General features: G+C 41.8%; 2 protein-coding genes across 2 annotated transcripts; both read left to right on the forward strand.

The window, feature by feature from the left end:
* The first annotated feature begins 1,216 nt into the window (after positions 1-1,216).
* LOC131222602 (uncharacterized) lies at positions 1,217-11,614 on the forward strand. Its single transcript, XM_058217740.1, has 2 exons — positions 1,217-2,110; positions 10,894-11,614. Exons 1-2 carry the CDS (start codon positions 1,271-1,273, stop codon positions 11,314-11,316), a joined length of 1,263 nt encoding a protein of 420 aa, XP_058073723.1. The 5' UTR covers positions 1,217-1,270; the 3' UTR covers positions 11,317-11,614.
* Positions 11,615-13,919: 2,305 nt separating this feature from the next.
* On the forward strand, positions 13,920-14,686 carry LOC131222603 (photosystem I reaction center subunit II, chloroplastic). The gene has a single exon (XM_058217741.1). The coding sequence runs from the start codon at positions 13,975-13,977 to the stop codon at positions 14,590-14,592; it is 618 nt and encodes a 205-aa protein (XP_058073724.1). The 5' UTR covers positions 13,920-13,974; the 3' UTR covers positions 14,593-14,686.
* Positions 14,687-16,700: the final 2,014 nt, after the last annotated feature.

Consider the following 16,700-nt stretch of genomic DNA (forward strand, 5'->3'; position numbering starts at 1 on the left):
TCAATTCATTTTAAGACTTAGCAGAAAAAGCCAGGGATCCCATAAAATAATAGTAATTGAACGCCACCATTACACGGAGGAAGGGAAGACTCAAATGTCGGCCTCATCCAACAATTTTGTGATCCCAAGAATCTTTTAATGATGGTCATTTAATCATCACCGTTTCCTGTGGTGTGGTCCACATGAGATTTGAATCTGCCTCATTTTTGGGTTCGTGCACTAAAATGATATGGAAGAATGGATGGACGGCAGTGATAAAACGCATACATCATTGCGGGCCCATAGAGGACCGTCCAGCTATTGGCGATTGAAAGCATCAATAGGCAATACGCGTCCATCCAACTGCCTCTTGAGTCACGATCAGTATCCGATTGGTTTGACATTCCAAACGTCTGATCCGTGGACACATGTTATGTTCGTGGACGTACGACCATTGGATAGTTTTCATTTTCAACCGTCCAATAAATATCCACCGAGCCCACGGACGATGAAAACAACGGACGCGGATTTCCTGCAAAAGGTCCTGCGCTGGGAGCTTAGGTGGGGCCCACTGTGATGTTCGTGAGAAATCCTCCCTGTCTTTGCGTTTTGTGACTTCATTTTAGGACGTCATAAAAAAAAATGTACCATATCCAAAGCGCCATACTAAAGGAAAATGTGGTTAAGAAAATTCTTACTGTTGAAGCCTTCCTGAAGCTTCCTAGATTCAGCAGTTATATTTAGATGTCATCTGATGAACTGAAAACAAAATTATTAGCATGAATCAAAACTTTTGTTGCCCACAAATATTTCAACTGTAGATGCTTAATTATCATGATTTTCAGCTCACTAAGCTTTGGATGCAGTTTATTTTTTAGTAACATATCCTAAAATGATCTCACAAAATGGTTGGATGGGGAGGATTTCTCACAAACATCACAGTGGGCCCCACCTAATTTTCCAGCGCAGGAACTTCGTGCGAAAAGCTTCCGCGGGAAATCCTCGTCCGAAAACAACTTAATGTGACTACTTGTATCATGATTTGGACGGCTTACTGTGACTACTTGTATGCCATACGTGCAAAACGTAAATAATTTCAGGAGTTTCACCACCGGGTAAGGGTTCGAGTACTCATAGGTGGGGAAATTCCACTACGGCGTGCGTGGGTGGGGTGTGTATGCGTGTGTGAAAAAAATAAGTGCCTGCGTATCATCCATCACATTCTGCGAATCAAAGTTTCTCTCCCTAGGAACTCCTCCCCGCACTCCCTTTCCAATCCAACGGACCCGAGATGGATCTCCTGAAACGAGAGCTGCAGAAGAAGCGGCAGGCGCTCCAAGAAGAAGGCTTCTCTGGCAAGAAATTCTTCAAACGCTCCGAACTCGAACAGAAGAAAATCCAGAAGCTTCGCCAGGAAGAAATCCAAGAGCTGCAATCCAAATCCCTAAAAAACCCTAACCCTAACCCTATCTCCACCTCTCAAAACCCTAACGCTACCTCCTCACTCGCATCCTCCAAACCCTCCTCTTCATCCTCCAAAATCATAGAATCCACCCCCGAGGAGCAGAAGATCGATGCCCTCGATCTCCCCCGGGCCGAGGTCATCCGCCGCCTCCGCTTCCTCAAGCAGCCTATCACGCTCTTCGGCGAGGACGATGTCGCCCGCCTCGACCGTCTCAAGCTCCACCTCAAAGCCGGGATCCTCGACGTTGACAGTGATATGACTGAGGGGCAGACGAACGACTTCCTCCGCGACATCTCGGAGCTTCGGAAGCGGCAGAGGACTGGGATCTTGCATGACCGGAAGCGGAAGGTGAAGGAGACGGCGGATGCGGGGGAGGATGCGGATGGCGGCGGCGGGGGAGGGGGGGATGACGATCTGAGCGGGGATGGCGGGTCATCGGGGGTGGACGCTGATAAGGATCTGAAGCAGATGAAGGCGAATTTCGAGGAGTTGTGTGATGAGGACAAGATTCTTGTGTTTTTCAAGAGGCTTTTAAATGAGTGGAATCAGGAACTTCAGGATATGCAAGAGGCGGAGAAGAGGACTGCAAAGGGGAAGTCAATGGTGGCAACGTTCAAGCAGTGTGCCCGGTATCTGAATCCTCTGTTTAAGTTCTGCAGGAAGAAGGTATGTTTTACACTTTTTTTCTATCTCTAGATTTGCAGCACGTGCTTAATCTATATGAAAGGACATATGAGGTTCTCTTGATGCAATTACAGAGTTTCATAGATGGTTGGAATTAGTGGGTAGCGGTATAATGTGTGTAGTTGATGGTGAAATCCTTTTCCCCTTTTGTTTTTCCCTCTATCTGTGAGTAATAATGATTGAGAATAGTGGTGATTTACTAATGCAACTAGTTCAAGGAAGAAACTAATTGCAATAAGATTCAATGTACCAGATTGAAGTTTGAATCTCTCTCTAAAAAAAGGATTGACGTTTGAATTACAAAAGAGAAAAAGAATGCAATGACTGTGAGCAAGCTCAACAGTCCTCTAGTCATATACTAGAATTTGCTCAAAGAGAATCCCATTCAACTGGAACAGAAGCGTTGATGTTAAACCTCCTCTGTGCCCCTCGCTGTTCTGCAGTTCATCTCCCACCATTGCTTTATAGACCTTCTCCCCAGCGCCCCCCTCTTTGGAGAAGCCGTTTTTGCTATTAATTCTCTCTGGCCCATATCTTACCTGCCGCACTGGCAGAGGGATGCCTTTGAAATACCTACCATCATGCTAATTCACTGCCCGCTTGATTTCATCTTCCTTTTCAAAGCCAACGAAGGCAAAGAGTTGATCCCCTGGTGTACTCCCCGGTCGCGGTAGCACCACTTCACGCCTAGCACAATATGACTGAATACCCTTTGGAAGTTGATTTCCGACCAGCCAGAGGGGAAGTGTTCCACAAACGATGTTGGCAGATTTGACAATGGCCAGGCCCTGGTACATTAACGATAGATAGGAGCCTTCTTTTTGGAAACCAGAATCCAATCCCCTGGAAACTCCCTTTCCTCCGTCTCCTGGTTGGAAACAACCCTTTGGTGCTTGTTTTCCCCAAGTCCAATGAGTGGCAAGTAAGAATGGAGTGTCAATAAAGGCATGCTATGAGATGGTTAGGGGAAAGCCTGTTTGGGGTGTTATTTTCCTTTGGATCTCAATGAGTATGAGATCATGGAATTCTTTAATCTTCAAGTGAGGCTTCAAGAAGTGATTATCAAAAGCAATAGGGTGGACAAGCATTTGGAAGTGATCTTACAAGGAGTGGCTCTTTGTGAAGTCCTTTGTGATGCTCTCTTCTTTTGAAGGTTTCAATTAGAGTTTGTTTTCTGTTTTCATACTGCCCCTATGTTTTCTAACATTTATAGATGCCCCTCTAGTTTTAGGATTTAAATAAACCCTATCAAGCATTTACTAATGCTAAATACTGCCCATGATGGTCTCGTGATATCTATGACGTTATCAATTGATGGCGCCTTTTGCTGAAGTTAAATGATGACAATGCCCTCATCTAATTGAAATGACAAAAATCCCTCAAGTTGTCAAGTCTCTCCACCCTGCCCGCATCGTAGCAACATCATCCACCACCCACACCCCATGCGTCACCCTCCTTGCAACCACCCTACAGAGTACAAACTAGCATCACATGTTTCACATTCATGAAAGCGAACTTCATCCCCATAAGGATTGCCTGTGGGCTTTGTAACTGCTTGCCATCGGCGAAATTCCATCAAGCTTCAATGAGAAACCACTTCGTATGATCCCAACGACCCTTCCCGCATCGTAGTAACAACATCCACACCCCACGCGCCACCCTCCTTGCAACCACCCTACAAACTAGCATCACATGTTTCACATTCATGAAAGCAAACTTCATCCCCATAAGGATTGCCCGTGGGCTCTGTAACTGCTTGCCACTGGCAAAATTCCATCAAGCTTCAATGAGGAACCACTTCATATGATCCCAAAGACGTCGTAGAGCTTTCCTCTACAAATTGCAGAATCCCTTTTGCTAACCAACAGAGGAAAGTTGAGCACTAGAATCTGAGCATCCCATTCCTAGAACCGGAGCATCTCATTCCCTTTGGCACTTGTTTCACCCCCCTCCATTGTTGTATTCTGCAATGACTTGATCTTGATTGATTCTAGGTATTCTTCAAACCAGGGGAGGATCTTTGGACTATTGTGTATTCTGAGGATCTGGTGTATGTTCGGTAGGTGGTTCCCTTCTACATTCCAGCCTATTTGGAAAATGATCCAAATGATGTTCTTCGCGATATCGTCATCGAGGAGCTCTGTAGCCGTGTTTGGTGGATTGGTGGTGTTCAAGGTCTTGGATTCTCCGGAAGATTTCTCTGCATAAGTATGGGAAGATGTCGCTTTGGAAGGTGGAGGACAGTTTTTGCTACATTTTAGATGAGATATCAGATTATGAGACAGACCTAGATGACCTTTTGTGGGTGGGAGCTGAGAGGGCGGTGGTGGGATGTGGGATTAGAGGGTCGGAGAGATCAGACGATAGAGAGACGAGGTGGGTCATCAAGCCTTTTCGGGTTTTTTTGGGCTATTGAAGGAGAATTGAGTTTTAGATATGGCCATGGTTTCAGTAGGGAAGAGCTTCGTGGGTTTTCGCTTGAGGAGGAAGAGAAAAGGGAGGGCTTTGAAAGCTTTGTTTTCTTTGTTGGGAAGTTTTGGAAGGGGAGAGAAACAATCTGAATGAAAGGGAAGGAGAATGAGGAATGGAAGTTGTTGAAGAAGGACCGCACGGTAGCCATGTAAGAGAAGGGACTTGCAGAGAGCTGAGGAAAGAAGAGAGAGAAGGTGGTGGGAGGCAATGTTTTAAATATCGACGATATCGGCCGATATATCCCATGATATATCTTGTATCTCACTTGTGCGATATGAAATGCACAAGTGGTGCTGATATATCCTACATGTTCAACCTGGTGAGCATTTTCAGTTTTCAATCCCTTTTTTGTTGAAATTATGTTAAATCAGTGTCAAATGGTTACAAATCCATTGGTTATTCAAGTTTTGCATGAAAAATTATGGAGTTGGTGCTTTGATTTCAATATTCATTGGTTCTTTATGTTCTCCATTTTTTTAGGTGAAATTTTCCTTCAACCAGCTGTCAATTGAAACTAATTTCAAAGTATTTAGGAGTATTTGATGAAATGATCCTCACATACATTCAAATTTCAAAATTTGAGTGTAGGTGGTCCGATTCGGAGAAAAATTAGGAAAAAAATAAAAAATTTCCCAAAATCTCCCAAATCGCTTGAAATGTTGCACTCCAAACATGAAATCAAGCATGTATAAGGGTTCCTCTACGGATTTGTTAAGTCCTTGTCAATTTTTGAAAAATAAAAATTATTTTTTAATTAAAAATTATTAAAATATTAATTTTTTCCGAAATTTCCCTTCAACCAGTTGTCAATTGAGACTAATTTCGAAGTATTTAAGAGTGTTTAATAAAAAGATCATCACATACACTCTAAATGTTATGCATTCAATTTGAATATAGTTGCATTAGTACAGTCGAACAGTGCATAACTTAGGACTATATACAAAAGAAACCTATTATATGCACTTCTTTTTTTATATGTTATGATATAAAAGTGTGTATTAAGGTCTTTTTTTTAACAATCCCGGAAGTTTCATTGAAAAATTCTACAATTTCCCCAATGTTTCCCCATGTTTCGCAAAAAGTGCGATAAATTACCTGATACAAACGATATATCCCGTACGATAACTGATATGTATTTGTATCCCAAGGATGCGATATGTAATGCGATACTGATATTTCAAACACTGGTGGGAGGAATAAGAGGGGGAGGTGGAGTTTTATTAGAGATGTTGATCGGGCCCATGGAAGAATATAGCTCGCAATGGCGGAAAATTAGCTTCTAGGATGGATTTATCGGTTACATGCTGTATCAAATATTTGGTCATTGCACTTAGGGCATTATCGTCATTTCACACACAAAAAAAGCCATGTCAGATGTCACACAACTATCACCAGGGGAGGGATGGGTATTTGGCGTTGTTAGGAAATGTTAGGTGGCATTTGTTAAATCCTGAAATGAAAGGGACACATCTGTAGTTGTCAGAAAATGTAGGGGGCTATATGAAAAAAAAAAAAAACTTTCAAATATCAGTACTGGGCTTTGCATCGGCCACCTAAATTACTAATAGGATACAAGCCAATAGGGCTCATATCTTATTGGATATTTAGAATCTTGCTTCTTTCGATAGAGAGATGTCTCCCCAGCGCAGTCTTGTTTGTGGAAAGCCTATCTTCTGGAGGTAGCTGATTTTTGTTGGATGGTAGGCGGCCAACAAATTCCGTACCATGGATCATCATCAACATCAGAAGCATCATCTCCTATGCTTCATGTGCAAAGAGTTGGAGGAATCGGTTGATCATCTTCTTTCCTTTTTCTTTTTGGAAGTGCCACAATAGCTGTCGAAATACAGGGGCTTTTTTTAGTCTCCTTGATGTATGTTGGGTTCTTCACAAGAGCATCATAGATATGCTTGAAGGATGGCAGGGGGAGCCATTCCGGGAAAGTGACAATTTGGTGTGGCAAATTCTTTGGGACATCTTGAAAACGAAATGGACGAATTTGAAGGTTGTCAATGCAACAATTTTCACGAAAATTAAGAGTTATTTGGTAGGTTAGGCTCTTGTGTAGATAGAGATTAATGGTGTTAGGGAAGATTTTTCATTCTAGTCGGACAAACTTAATGTGATCATGGATCCCAAATAAGTGAATTGATTGAGAGATTCCAATTCCTTGCTAATCGATGGGAGTCTAAAGTTGGTTGTGGAAAGTATTTTGTCCTCTATGAAAGGTCTTGTTGGGATAGGGGGCATTGTCGGTAGGGGTGTACATCGAGTCGAATTGAGTCAAGCTGGCCCCAGCTCGACTCGGCTCGGCCACTTGCTGACCTCAGCTTGAACTTGTCTCGGCTCGGTCCTCGAGCTTGACTGGCCAGCTCAGCTCGGTTCGGTCAGCAGCTCAAGCCAATTCGAGCCGAGTTCGAGCCAAGATCAAGCTGAGTTCGCCATTGCCGCATCTTCACAAACACCTGGACTGCACCTTCAAAATCTCACTGTATTTGAGACAGCAGCAATGGTTTTACAGGTATTTTATCAAACACCTTTTAAGCAACATAAAAATCAAGAAAAAAAGGGTGTTGGTTTCATATACATACCTTCCTTGCCACCAGCCACATTTCTTTGAGTCATTTCATCAAACACTTGGTGAGCAACATCAATATCAAAGTAACCGAATCACCGAACTGGTTCGATCTAAGTTCGATTCGAGCTAGGTTCGATCTGAGTCGAGTCGAGCTGGGGCCAGCTCGAACTTGCCTCGAACTCATTTTCGAGCTCAAAAAATCAGCTCGACTCGGCTTGAACTTAGCTTCGAACCGAGTCGAATCGAGCTTTTTCAAGTTGAGTCGAGCGAGCTAACTGAGCTAGCTCGGTTCGTGTACACCTCTAATTGTCGGTAATTAACAAGGCAAAATGTTTGGGTGTTCTCTGACCTGGTTGGGGCTCGTGACATCTAGGATTCTAAAGCAAAGGATCTTCATGAAGGGGCTTTGAATATTTGTCAGTTTGTTGCAAGGTTTATATCTGGTTGAGAATTGGGCTTCTACTAAATCCTTTGAGTTGTGTGGCTGGATTCTGTATTTGATGAAATGATGCCTTTCATGACTAGGCTTAACATTGTCTTCTATAGACCTGAGAGCTCACTTGTAGATTGCCTTCATCCTCATGAAAGGGGTCCATCAAGACACAATTTGTATGGGGAACTCTATCACAGTTTTGTAGTTGTATTCTTTTATTGATATAAGTTTCTCATTTCCCATAAAAAAATTATTGAGCATATATACTTTGGGGCACCACATGTAAAGTGTTTGACACATGGCACATATTTCTATGATGTCACCTGGAATTTGCTCCATACGTATTTTGGGGTTGTGCCTTGTGGGGAGTGTCCAAGTGTTGCCATGGTAAAAACCATAATGCAGCAGTGTTTTTGTATCGTAGTGTTCTTCTTCGGAGGTTTGCAAAATGGCTAAGGAGCTGGTTATGGAATGGGTGATCGAAGCTAGGAGCCTAGGATTATTGTAGCTGATTAGTTCTCCAATATCTGGATAGATTTGTAATCATAGTGTTTTGTCTTTTCTGCTTTTGGTTGGTTGTATTCTTTAGGCTTTGGCCTTTTATCAATAAATTTGTCAATGTTCAAAAAGAAGAAGAAGAAGCAGTGTTCTTGTATCAATGGACGGGACCATCCCAGGGTTTCTCCTTGCTTTCACCCAAAACTGCAATATGAGCAAGAACAAGCGGCACTCATGATGCTCACTTGCTTTTTGAATATGATCTGCATCCAAGAAAAATGAGGAAACCTTTACTTCTCATTTTCCATTCAAAAACATTGACAACTTATCCTTCACACTCATTCTTTATACATCCATGCATTCCAATCATCCATTTCTTAAATCCTTGGTCTAACGGCCAAGAAACTTCCTCTTGAAACCATTTAAATTGGGCCATTGATTGTCATATTTTCTATCTTCATTTTTTATTGAGAGTAACAGTTACCAACTTTTCTTTCTTTCTTTTTTTTTAAATTAAAATTTTTTTTTTAAAAAACTTTTTTGGGTAAATGCATGTAAGTATATTTCTTGCCTTGTTTGACCACATGCGTAGAAAGTCTTCCTTCAAAAGCTCGAGATGATGAGTGGAAATCAATGAGGAACGATGCTTCATCCTAAAATGGAGTTTTTCTTTTCCTTGATGCCTAAAGAAAGTATTGATTAAAAAAAAGAAGGAAAAAGAATGTTCTAATGTTGCTAGATCTAGAATTCAGCTGGAGGGAAAAAGAAAATTTGATGTGAAATTGTTGATTCAACTGTGAATGGACCAAAAAAATTAACTGAGAAGGTATATTAACCGTCTGATTGTTTCCCTTCAAATTTGAACCTCTCACTTCTTTACCTTTAGGGCCTGTTTGATTTATCGACTCAAGTGTAATTACCATGTAAATGGGTAATAATTATTTACCTAGGTAATTACCACATCTTTCCCAATACGGATGTGACAACTTACTTTTTTAAAACTTAAATCGAGAAATTTACAACATCAATGTGGGGCCCATCGTGATGTATGTTACTTATCCACGCCCCTCATTTGTTATGCCAGCCGAATTTATGGCATGAGCAAAAAAATGAGGCAGATCCAAAGCTCAAGTGGACCACACCATAGGAAACAACGGGAATCGAACACCTACCATTAAAAACTTCTTGGGGCGCTTAAAATATTTGGATCGATCTGATATTTGTGTTTTCCCCTTATCCATATCTGTGTGACCCTATGAACGGGTTAGATGATGAAAAAACCTTAATGTGGGCCTAGTGAAGAAAATAACTTTCAATGGAGGACGAATTAAGGCCACTGTTTCCTTTCGTGTGGGCAATTTGAGTGTTGGATCTGCCTCATTTTTCGGTTCATGCTCCAAAATGTTCTAATAAAATAGATGGACGGTGCGGATATGTCATATACATTACGGTGGGGTCCACATATTTAAGTCAACACTTTTATTTTGATTTTCAAGGTGGAATTACTCTCGTATTTTCAAACAAGGTGAAAAAGTAATAATTACTTATTTACCATGATTTACATGTATCATGGAAAATCAAACAGGCCCTTAGCCATCAATTAGTGTAGACAACTGGACAAGCCACTTGACATGAGATGTCCCTGAGATCATCCAATTGGATAGGATCAGGAGGATTTTGCTCCTGAACACTTCTTTTCAAGTTTTTTGTCAGTTAGGACAAGACCAGACCAACCCCCAGCCACTGTTTTATGCCAATATAAAAAAATGTCAAACTTTGCAAGATGATAATGGGGGTGGGATGGGGACCAGCCATTTGGGGATTCGAAAATGCCCTTGGGCTGATTATCCTTGCGTCAGTATCCATTGGAGTTTGTGAATACTCAGACGAAGCGGTTAAGATTTGCACCAGCGGTTTAGTGACAGTTAACAATGTTAAGAGAGACAAATAGCCTGTGGATAGGCTGGTGAAAGAGGTGGTCTCTAGATCTGGACCAGTACTCTCGAACATAATGAATATTCACACGCACAAAAAAAAAATAAAAAAATCAATATTCATTTGTTTTAAGGACCATGCTGGATGAAAGATTACCCCAAATCTCCATTGTCAGATGATTCTAACCATCCGATTTGTCCCACGCTGAATGTGCACTGTTGACTGTGTCCATTGGATGGCTACATCTGAGGGACGATATTTGGCAATGGCCCATTTCAAGTTGCGGTCACCATATCAGGTTGTTGAAAAGGTGAGTCCCACCTGCTGGGTCCAAAAGGATGAAGCAGTCTCTTGATCAAGCATATACCGCCTTCTGAGCGAGATATCGAATTGGTTGAATTGGATTTTTCAGACCAGCATTCTAGGTGGACCAACCTCTGAATAAAAAATAAAAAAAACATTCTAGGTGGATGGCAACTCTACATCAACCATGGGTGTTTAGGTTGGGTTGAGGATCAACCAGAGCCCAACCTTGACCTCAAGAGGACCCAACCCGCAACCTGACCCCACCAGAATTCCAACCCAACCCAAATATATGTGATTATTCCCAACCCAACCTGAATTTGCTCAACCCGAACCCAACCTGATTTAAAATTGGGTTGGTTTTTTTCAACCTGAACCCAACCCGAGGACCTTGACAACCAGACCCAAACTGGGGTTTGCAGCCCTAACCTCAACTCAACACCTTCAGAACCACTTTCTATAAAGAATTTGTGATTTGTGTCCAAGTTAGAACAGAATAGAAGGATGAAACCTTTTTTATTGATATGAGCTTTTATCCTCTCACAGGTTCTTCCGGATGATATCCGTCAAGCTTTGCTGGTGGTTGTTGAGTGCTGCATGAAACGAGATTACTTGGCTGCGATGGACCAGTACATCAAGATGGCCATTGGAAACGCGCCCTGGCCCATTGGTGTGACCATGGTTGGCATCCACGAGCGTTCTGCACGTGAGAAGATCTACACTAACAGTGTGGCCCACATCATGAACGATGAGACAACTCGTAAATACTTGCAGTCTGTGAAGAGGCTGATGACGCTCTGTCAGCGGCGGTATCCGGCCATGCCATCCAAGGCAGTGGAATTCAACAGCCTAGCGAATGGGAGCGACTTACAGTCACTTCTATCAGAAGAAAAAGGCGTTGGTGGGAATCAGGCCTCAGAGGAAAGACTGCGGTTAATGCCCATGCCAAACGAGAACCAATCATCCTAAACATTGTAGCTCATGATCAGTTAATCATTGGGTGCATACAGCTCTGGAGCCAAAGAAGTTAAAGACATGGCTTCTTCCTAGGTTAGTTCTGTTTTATTATTAATCAAGATGGCCGTGTTCAGAGTCCTTGTATCAAAGCATCTGTGTGTTCGCATACCTTGAAATTCAGTCTTCAGTAATGACTGTGATATGGAAAGGCTCATCTCGGTGTATGTATAGAATTTTTTTTTGAACAATGCAATTTACCTTTGTTTTTTGTTTCCCGTAATTCTAATTAAATTTTGAACTAATTCTTTTAGGGATCGATTGGGAGCTTATAAATGGAGGTAAGTAGGAAATGGAATTAGAGGTAAATGAATTGGGAATTAAGGGCATTCTTAATTGCGCTTGGATGGGAGTAAATGCAATGCATTTGAAATCAAAATATTTTGTTTGGAGGAATTGGAATGCATTGAAAATTTTCAATATATTCACAAAAACATATGTGATATCTCAAATTGGCTTTAATACTCAAATTAGTGTACATGATATTTAAAGGAATGGTTGTAATAAACCATCTATTTGGAATGGTTGTAATAAACCATCTATTTAGATGGCCAAACTTTGGACGATTTGGATCATTCTATTAATGTGATTTTAGTGATGTAGTCAATAGTTGAATTATTTTGGAGTATCATTAGCATGCTCCACGTATGACGGACATTTGCGTAGCAGCATCTTTGTTTACTCGTCTGACTCTCCGAAGGATCTCAAATAGTCATTTCACTCCATTTACTTCTAAATCTTCTATCAAAAAGAGGATTTCATTTACAAGCCCATTTACTTCCATTTCATTTAATTTGCATGTATCAATTCTCGGACGCATCAAATACCATTTACCTCCATTTACCCCCAAATTCCCCCATCTACCTTCATTTTCTCCCCTCAAAACAGCCCCTGAAAAATGAGCAGTACTGTGATTGGTCAGATGGGTGGCCTGGCCGAGCTGGAGTGTAATGTGATCAGGCCCCTTCATTCTGGTTGTAACAGGTTTGGTTTGCCATTAACTGATATATTTTACTCGCTAGAAAAACCAGAAAAAGAGATGGTAGTAGAAGAGAACCTCAAAATCATTTCAAGGCCTCAAACGAAGCCCATAGCCACTAGGATTCCTCGGTGGAAATTGAAGAAAAGGAATTAGTAGAATTCCATTCGTGGCCCCCATTAAGAAAGTTTCATGGTGCAGATTATCCAATAATAAGATGTCCCGTCAGAGTCTGCCAAAAGATGGTTGAGATACAAGGGTTGATGATTCACATTTAAAGCAGTAATAGGGCGGATGGATGCAATCGTATGGCAGATCCGGTCTGACTGGGACCTGAGTTTGGAGCTTGTAGCTCGGTTTCCTTGGGATCTGTTGGCTGATCCTTATGTCCAATTTGTAACTGTCAGATCCAAGTTGACACTGATCTGAGTGTTTTCTTGTGATTCAGTGATCCAACTGAGTCATATAGCATTTTGTTACCATGTAAACAAGATATGTGAGAGTTATGCAGAAGGGGATTTACCTGATACTCTCTATTATAGTAGGAGGCTCTCAGAACACACGTCACGCACATTAACTTAAATTAGACCAACAATTAAATTGTGGAACCCATTGTTGTTAGGTCAAAGTCCTAAAATGGAAGCAATCCTAACCTTCGATTTGTGGACAATTGTTTATTGAAATAGGGTTTGCATTTTTAAAATTAGAAATCCACCAAGACAATAATAATCAGGTGATCAAAACGAAACTGACCATTGGTTCATGACATTTAAATTGACCTTCTAATTCATTGATTTTCTTGTGACTCAGTGAGTCAACTGAGTTATGGCATTTTGCAATCGGTTAACAAGACACATGCTAGTTATGCCAGCACCATACTAATAGATTAGGGAGGGCTTGATTTCAGTAGACCTTGGGCACACTGAACTTTTATTATCCATTAGCGTTTAAATGCTTCTCAGGTCATCAATGGGACCACCCATTAGGTTCACCCATGGATTGATGGCTCTAGGGTCGGTCGGTATCCGGTTCAACACCACAGATCACCCCCTATTTGCACCGACTCGTGCAAGTCTAGTCGATTCACCCTCAAATCGAGCTAGTCATGACTCGACTGGGACCCAAACAACATGTATAGCAGCATCTTTGCATGCACTACGTACATACATCCCATAATCACAAGAATCAATCATCTTTATTTGTCCATGATGATCTGATAAGCCACACATAATCTAACAGTTTAGACAAGACACAGCACGAGTGGCCCACTTGATAAAAGTCCCACCTATCACATGAGTAGGCATATGGGGGTGGATCTAACCCTTAAAATTTATTCTTATAAAACTTGTCTAAAAAAATATTCTATTGTGTTCATTTATGGATAGTCCCACAGACTACCATACTGACCTTCATTGAAAAAAAAATATATATACAAGAAAAAGAGAGAAAAACAACCAAATCTAAAAAAGGAAAAGGACTAGGGGTGGGTAAGAATGCATATCAAAATCACACACACCCATTGGTCCAACACATATCACCTTATCCAATCCCATGTCCACCACTCATCTAAATTCACCCACAAAACCATCTCCTTGTTATCCTTGCACACCCCACCTCACCATCTCCAACCATCCATGGCCATGGCAACCCAATCCACCCTCTTCACCCCCACCACCATCTCCACATCGAAGCCGTCCCACCGTGCCATCCAAGTTAAGCCATCTCTAACTGTTCCATTTGACAGCCCTCGGACCACCAACCTCTCCGCAGCCCGCACCGTGAAAGTGGCTGCCACTGAAGAGAAGGTCGAGGCTCCAGTGGGCTTCACCCCACCAGAACTAGACCCAAACAGCCCATCACCCATCTTTGGTGGTAGCACTGGAGGATTGCTACGTAAGGCTCAAGTCGAAGAGTTCTATGTTATCACGTGGGACTCGCCAAAGGAACAGATCTTTGAGATGCCCACTGGTGGGGCCGCCATCATGCGACAAGGACCCAACTTGCTCAAACTGGCTAGGAAGGAGCAATGCCTGGCACTTGGAACCAGGCTCAGATCTAAGTACAAGATCAAATACCAGTTCTATCGAGTCTTCCCTAATGGAGAGGTCCAGTACCTCCACCCCAAGGATGGGGTCTACCCCGAGAAGGTGAATGCAGGCCGTCAAGGGGTGGGCGTGAACTTCCGGTCCATTGGCAAGAATGTTAGCCCAATCGAGGTCAAGTTCACTGGGAAACAGGTTTATGATTTATAATGTGAGATGGTTTTGTGCATGTAGCTGTTTTTATGGTTGGGATTGTATGTGTATTTTCCTATGGTACAAAAGACATTGATTTCGATTGTGTAAATTTCATTTGATTTTGTGGTTTGTGTGGTCCACTATCTCTGGGCTTTTTCAATAATTCACCTTGAATTAAATGGGAGAAATGGGCTTGGGCTCCTTTTGAGTGTCCTCAAACTGCAGGTGTGATTAACTGACCCATTCTTTCACTTTGCCTAGTTTAACTCAAAAGTCATCTGCTGTTGCATCATGGTTTGGTGCATATTTCTAAAACTCGGTGGGTTGACACAAAAATCAGGCCGAGTCAACTTGAATTGATGAGATTTTGAGCTGTCTCTCATGGAAACTCACTAGTTCACGTGACTCGGTCGGGACTTGACAAGGCCTGTCGAGTCAGCTCGAAAACTCAGCAAAATCAATACACTTGGCATGACTTAACTGAGTCACAGGTCGGGTCAACGTGTTTTTGTTTCAAAAGTAAAGCATGTGGAGAATGAGAATCAAACATGCAAGGTTGTCTAAAGACCCGATAGAGTCTTCAAATTGACCTGACACGTCTATACATTGATAACTGTCTTTTGAGTTTTTGAAATATGGTTCAGTAAATTGATTTCTACATAAAACTGATAGGTTACTCGTTTCATCACGTTTTATCACATACGGGCAGCAATAGGCAAACTGGCTGTTGGGTTCTGGTTCTGGCCGCATATGGATTGGTTTGGACCCGTAATAGCCGCCCTTGGGTTTGGGATGGTCCAGGAATTGAAGACCCACTAATAAATAGGCTGGACCTGAGCGTAATTTTGCAAAAATTTCCATGAATGCCGGACTTGAGCCCAATAGCAGGTCCGTATGATATCGTGGGTGGGCTTGGGCTCAACAAAGGCCAGTTTGTTGTATGGGTCAGACCCGAGACTGATCAATTCGTGCCATTAGTAATGGGGAGGGTCTGACCTTTCCCCGGCCTTGAGCCGAACCATTGCCCCACGTAGGGCTCGTTTGCATACAATTGCACAAAGAGGGGATCTATATGTAAGTTCAAGCTTGTTTTTTCAGTCGACTCGACGAAAATCAATCAGGTTGGTTTTTGTCGAGTCAGCATTTTAGCACCTGTTTTGTCAAGCAGATCATGAAATAGGGGTTTTGCAAAGTAAATCCAAACACGGTTTTTTTTTTTTAAAAAAAGGGTTTGCCTCAAACGAGGGTTTACATCCCCAGACGCCCCTTTGCAGGGTGCGATCAAACGGACCCTTAGATGTGGGCCTTTATCAAGATAAAATGAGTCTTGCCCACTAAATAAATGGACCAGGTATGGCCAAAATATTAAAATGTAACACCGGACCATTTATGGCCGCCAGACTAGGGAATGAAGGTCAAACCCAATAAACAAAGTCATAAACAGGCTGCTACCTAGCAGGGTTCTTGATGGGCACACCTGAATCTGACCATACCCAAAGTGCCTGACCTGATTTAATCAGTTTTTGGACTGATTCAGATCTACGGATTTGGATCCCTGTTAGAAATCGTATTGGGTCCCATACCTGACTCGGATACCCATCAGCACTGGAATGTATGACTTTTTTTTTTCATTTTTCTTTTTTTTAAAATAACTTTTATTCTTTGTTTAACTGTATCTTTTTTATTTCAAAACCATACAAAAGGCATGTTTCTGTTATGGACATGCACTTCGGTCTGGGACCAACCTGTCACAGACACGTTCCTAGCATGGTTGAGCCAAAAGAAGATGGACCGTGAATTGACTATAACTTTTGATCCGGGTATCGTTACAGGGCGCACAACCTATCAATCTTTACTGAAATGGGCCATCCGAGGTGAACCGACCCACAAAGTGGGTCGCATCTGTCCGTTTCGTCAAAAAAGGCGCTTTCAGCTCAAAAACGAATTTTTAGGAAAATTTTACTATTTTTAGTAATTCCGATTTTTTAAGTATTTTTAGAGCTTTAGATTTTCTTTCCTTTTAGAAATAACTTTTAGTTATACTAGGACTCTTCTAGAGAAAGTTTATTTGCAATTTTTATTTTTAGAAATTAGGCCTTAGAAGAGTTTTATTAGAATTAGGA

This window comes from Magnolia sinica, chromosome 13 (genome assembly GCF_029962835.1).
Source record: "Magnolia sinica isolate HGM2019 chromosome 13, MsV1, whole genome shotgun sequence".
In the NCBI taxonomy this organism is placed as follows: Eukaryota; Viridiplantae; Streptophyta; class Magnoliopsida; order Magnoliales; family Magnoliaceae; genus Magnolia; species Magnolia sinica.

Excerpts from the sequence above, each read along its gene's own strand:
- LOC131222602 (XM_058217740.1), top strand. The coding sequence starts at position 1,271 with ATGGATCTCCTGAAACGAGAGCTGCAGAAGAAGCGGCAGGCGCTCCAA. Across the intron at positions 2,111-10,893 it reads TTAAGTTCTGCAGGAAGAAG|GTTCTTCCGGATGATATCCG; the intron begins GTATGTTTTACA and ends ATCCTCTCACAG.
- LOC131222603 (XM_058217741.1), top strand. The coding sequence starts at position 13,975 with ATGGCCATGGCAACCCAATCCACCCTCTTCACCCCCACCACCATCTCC.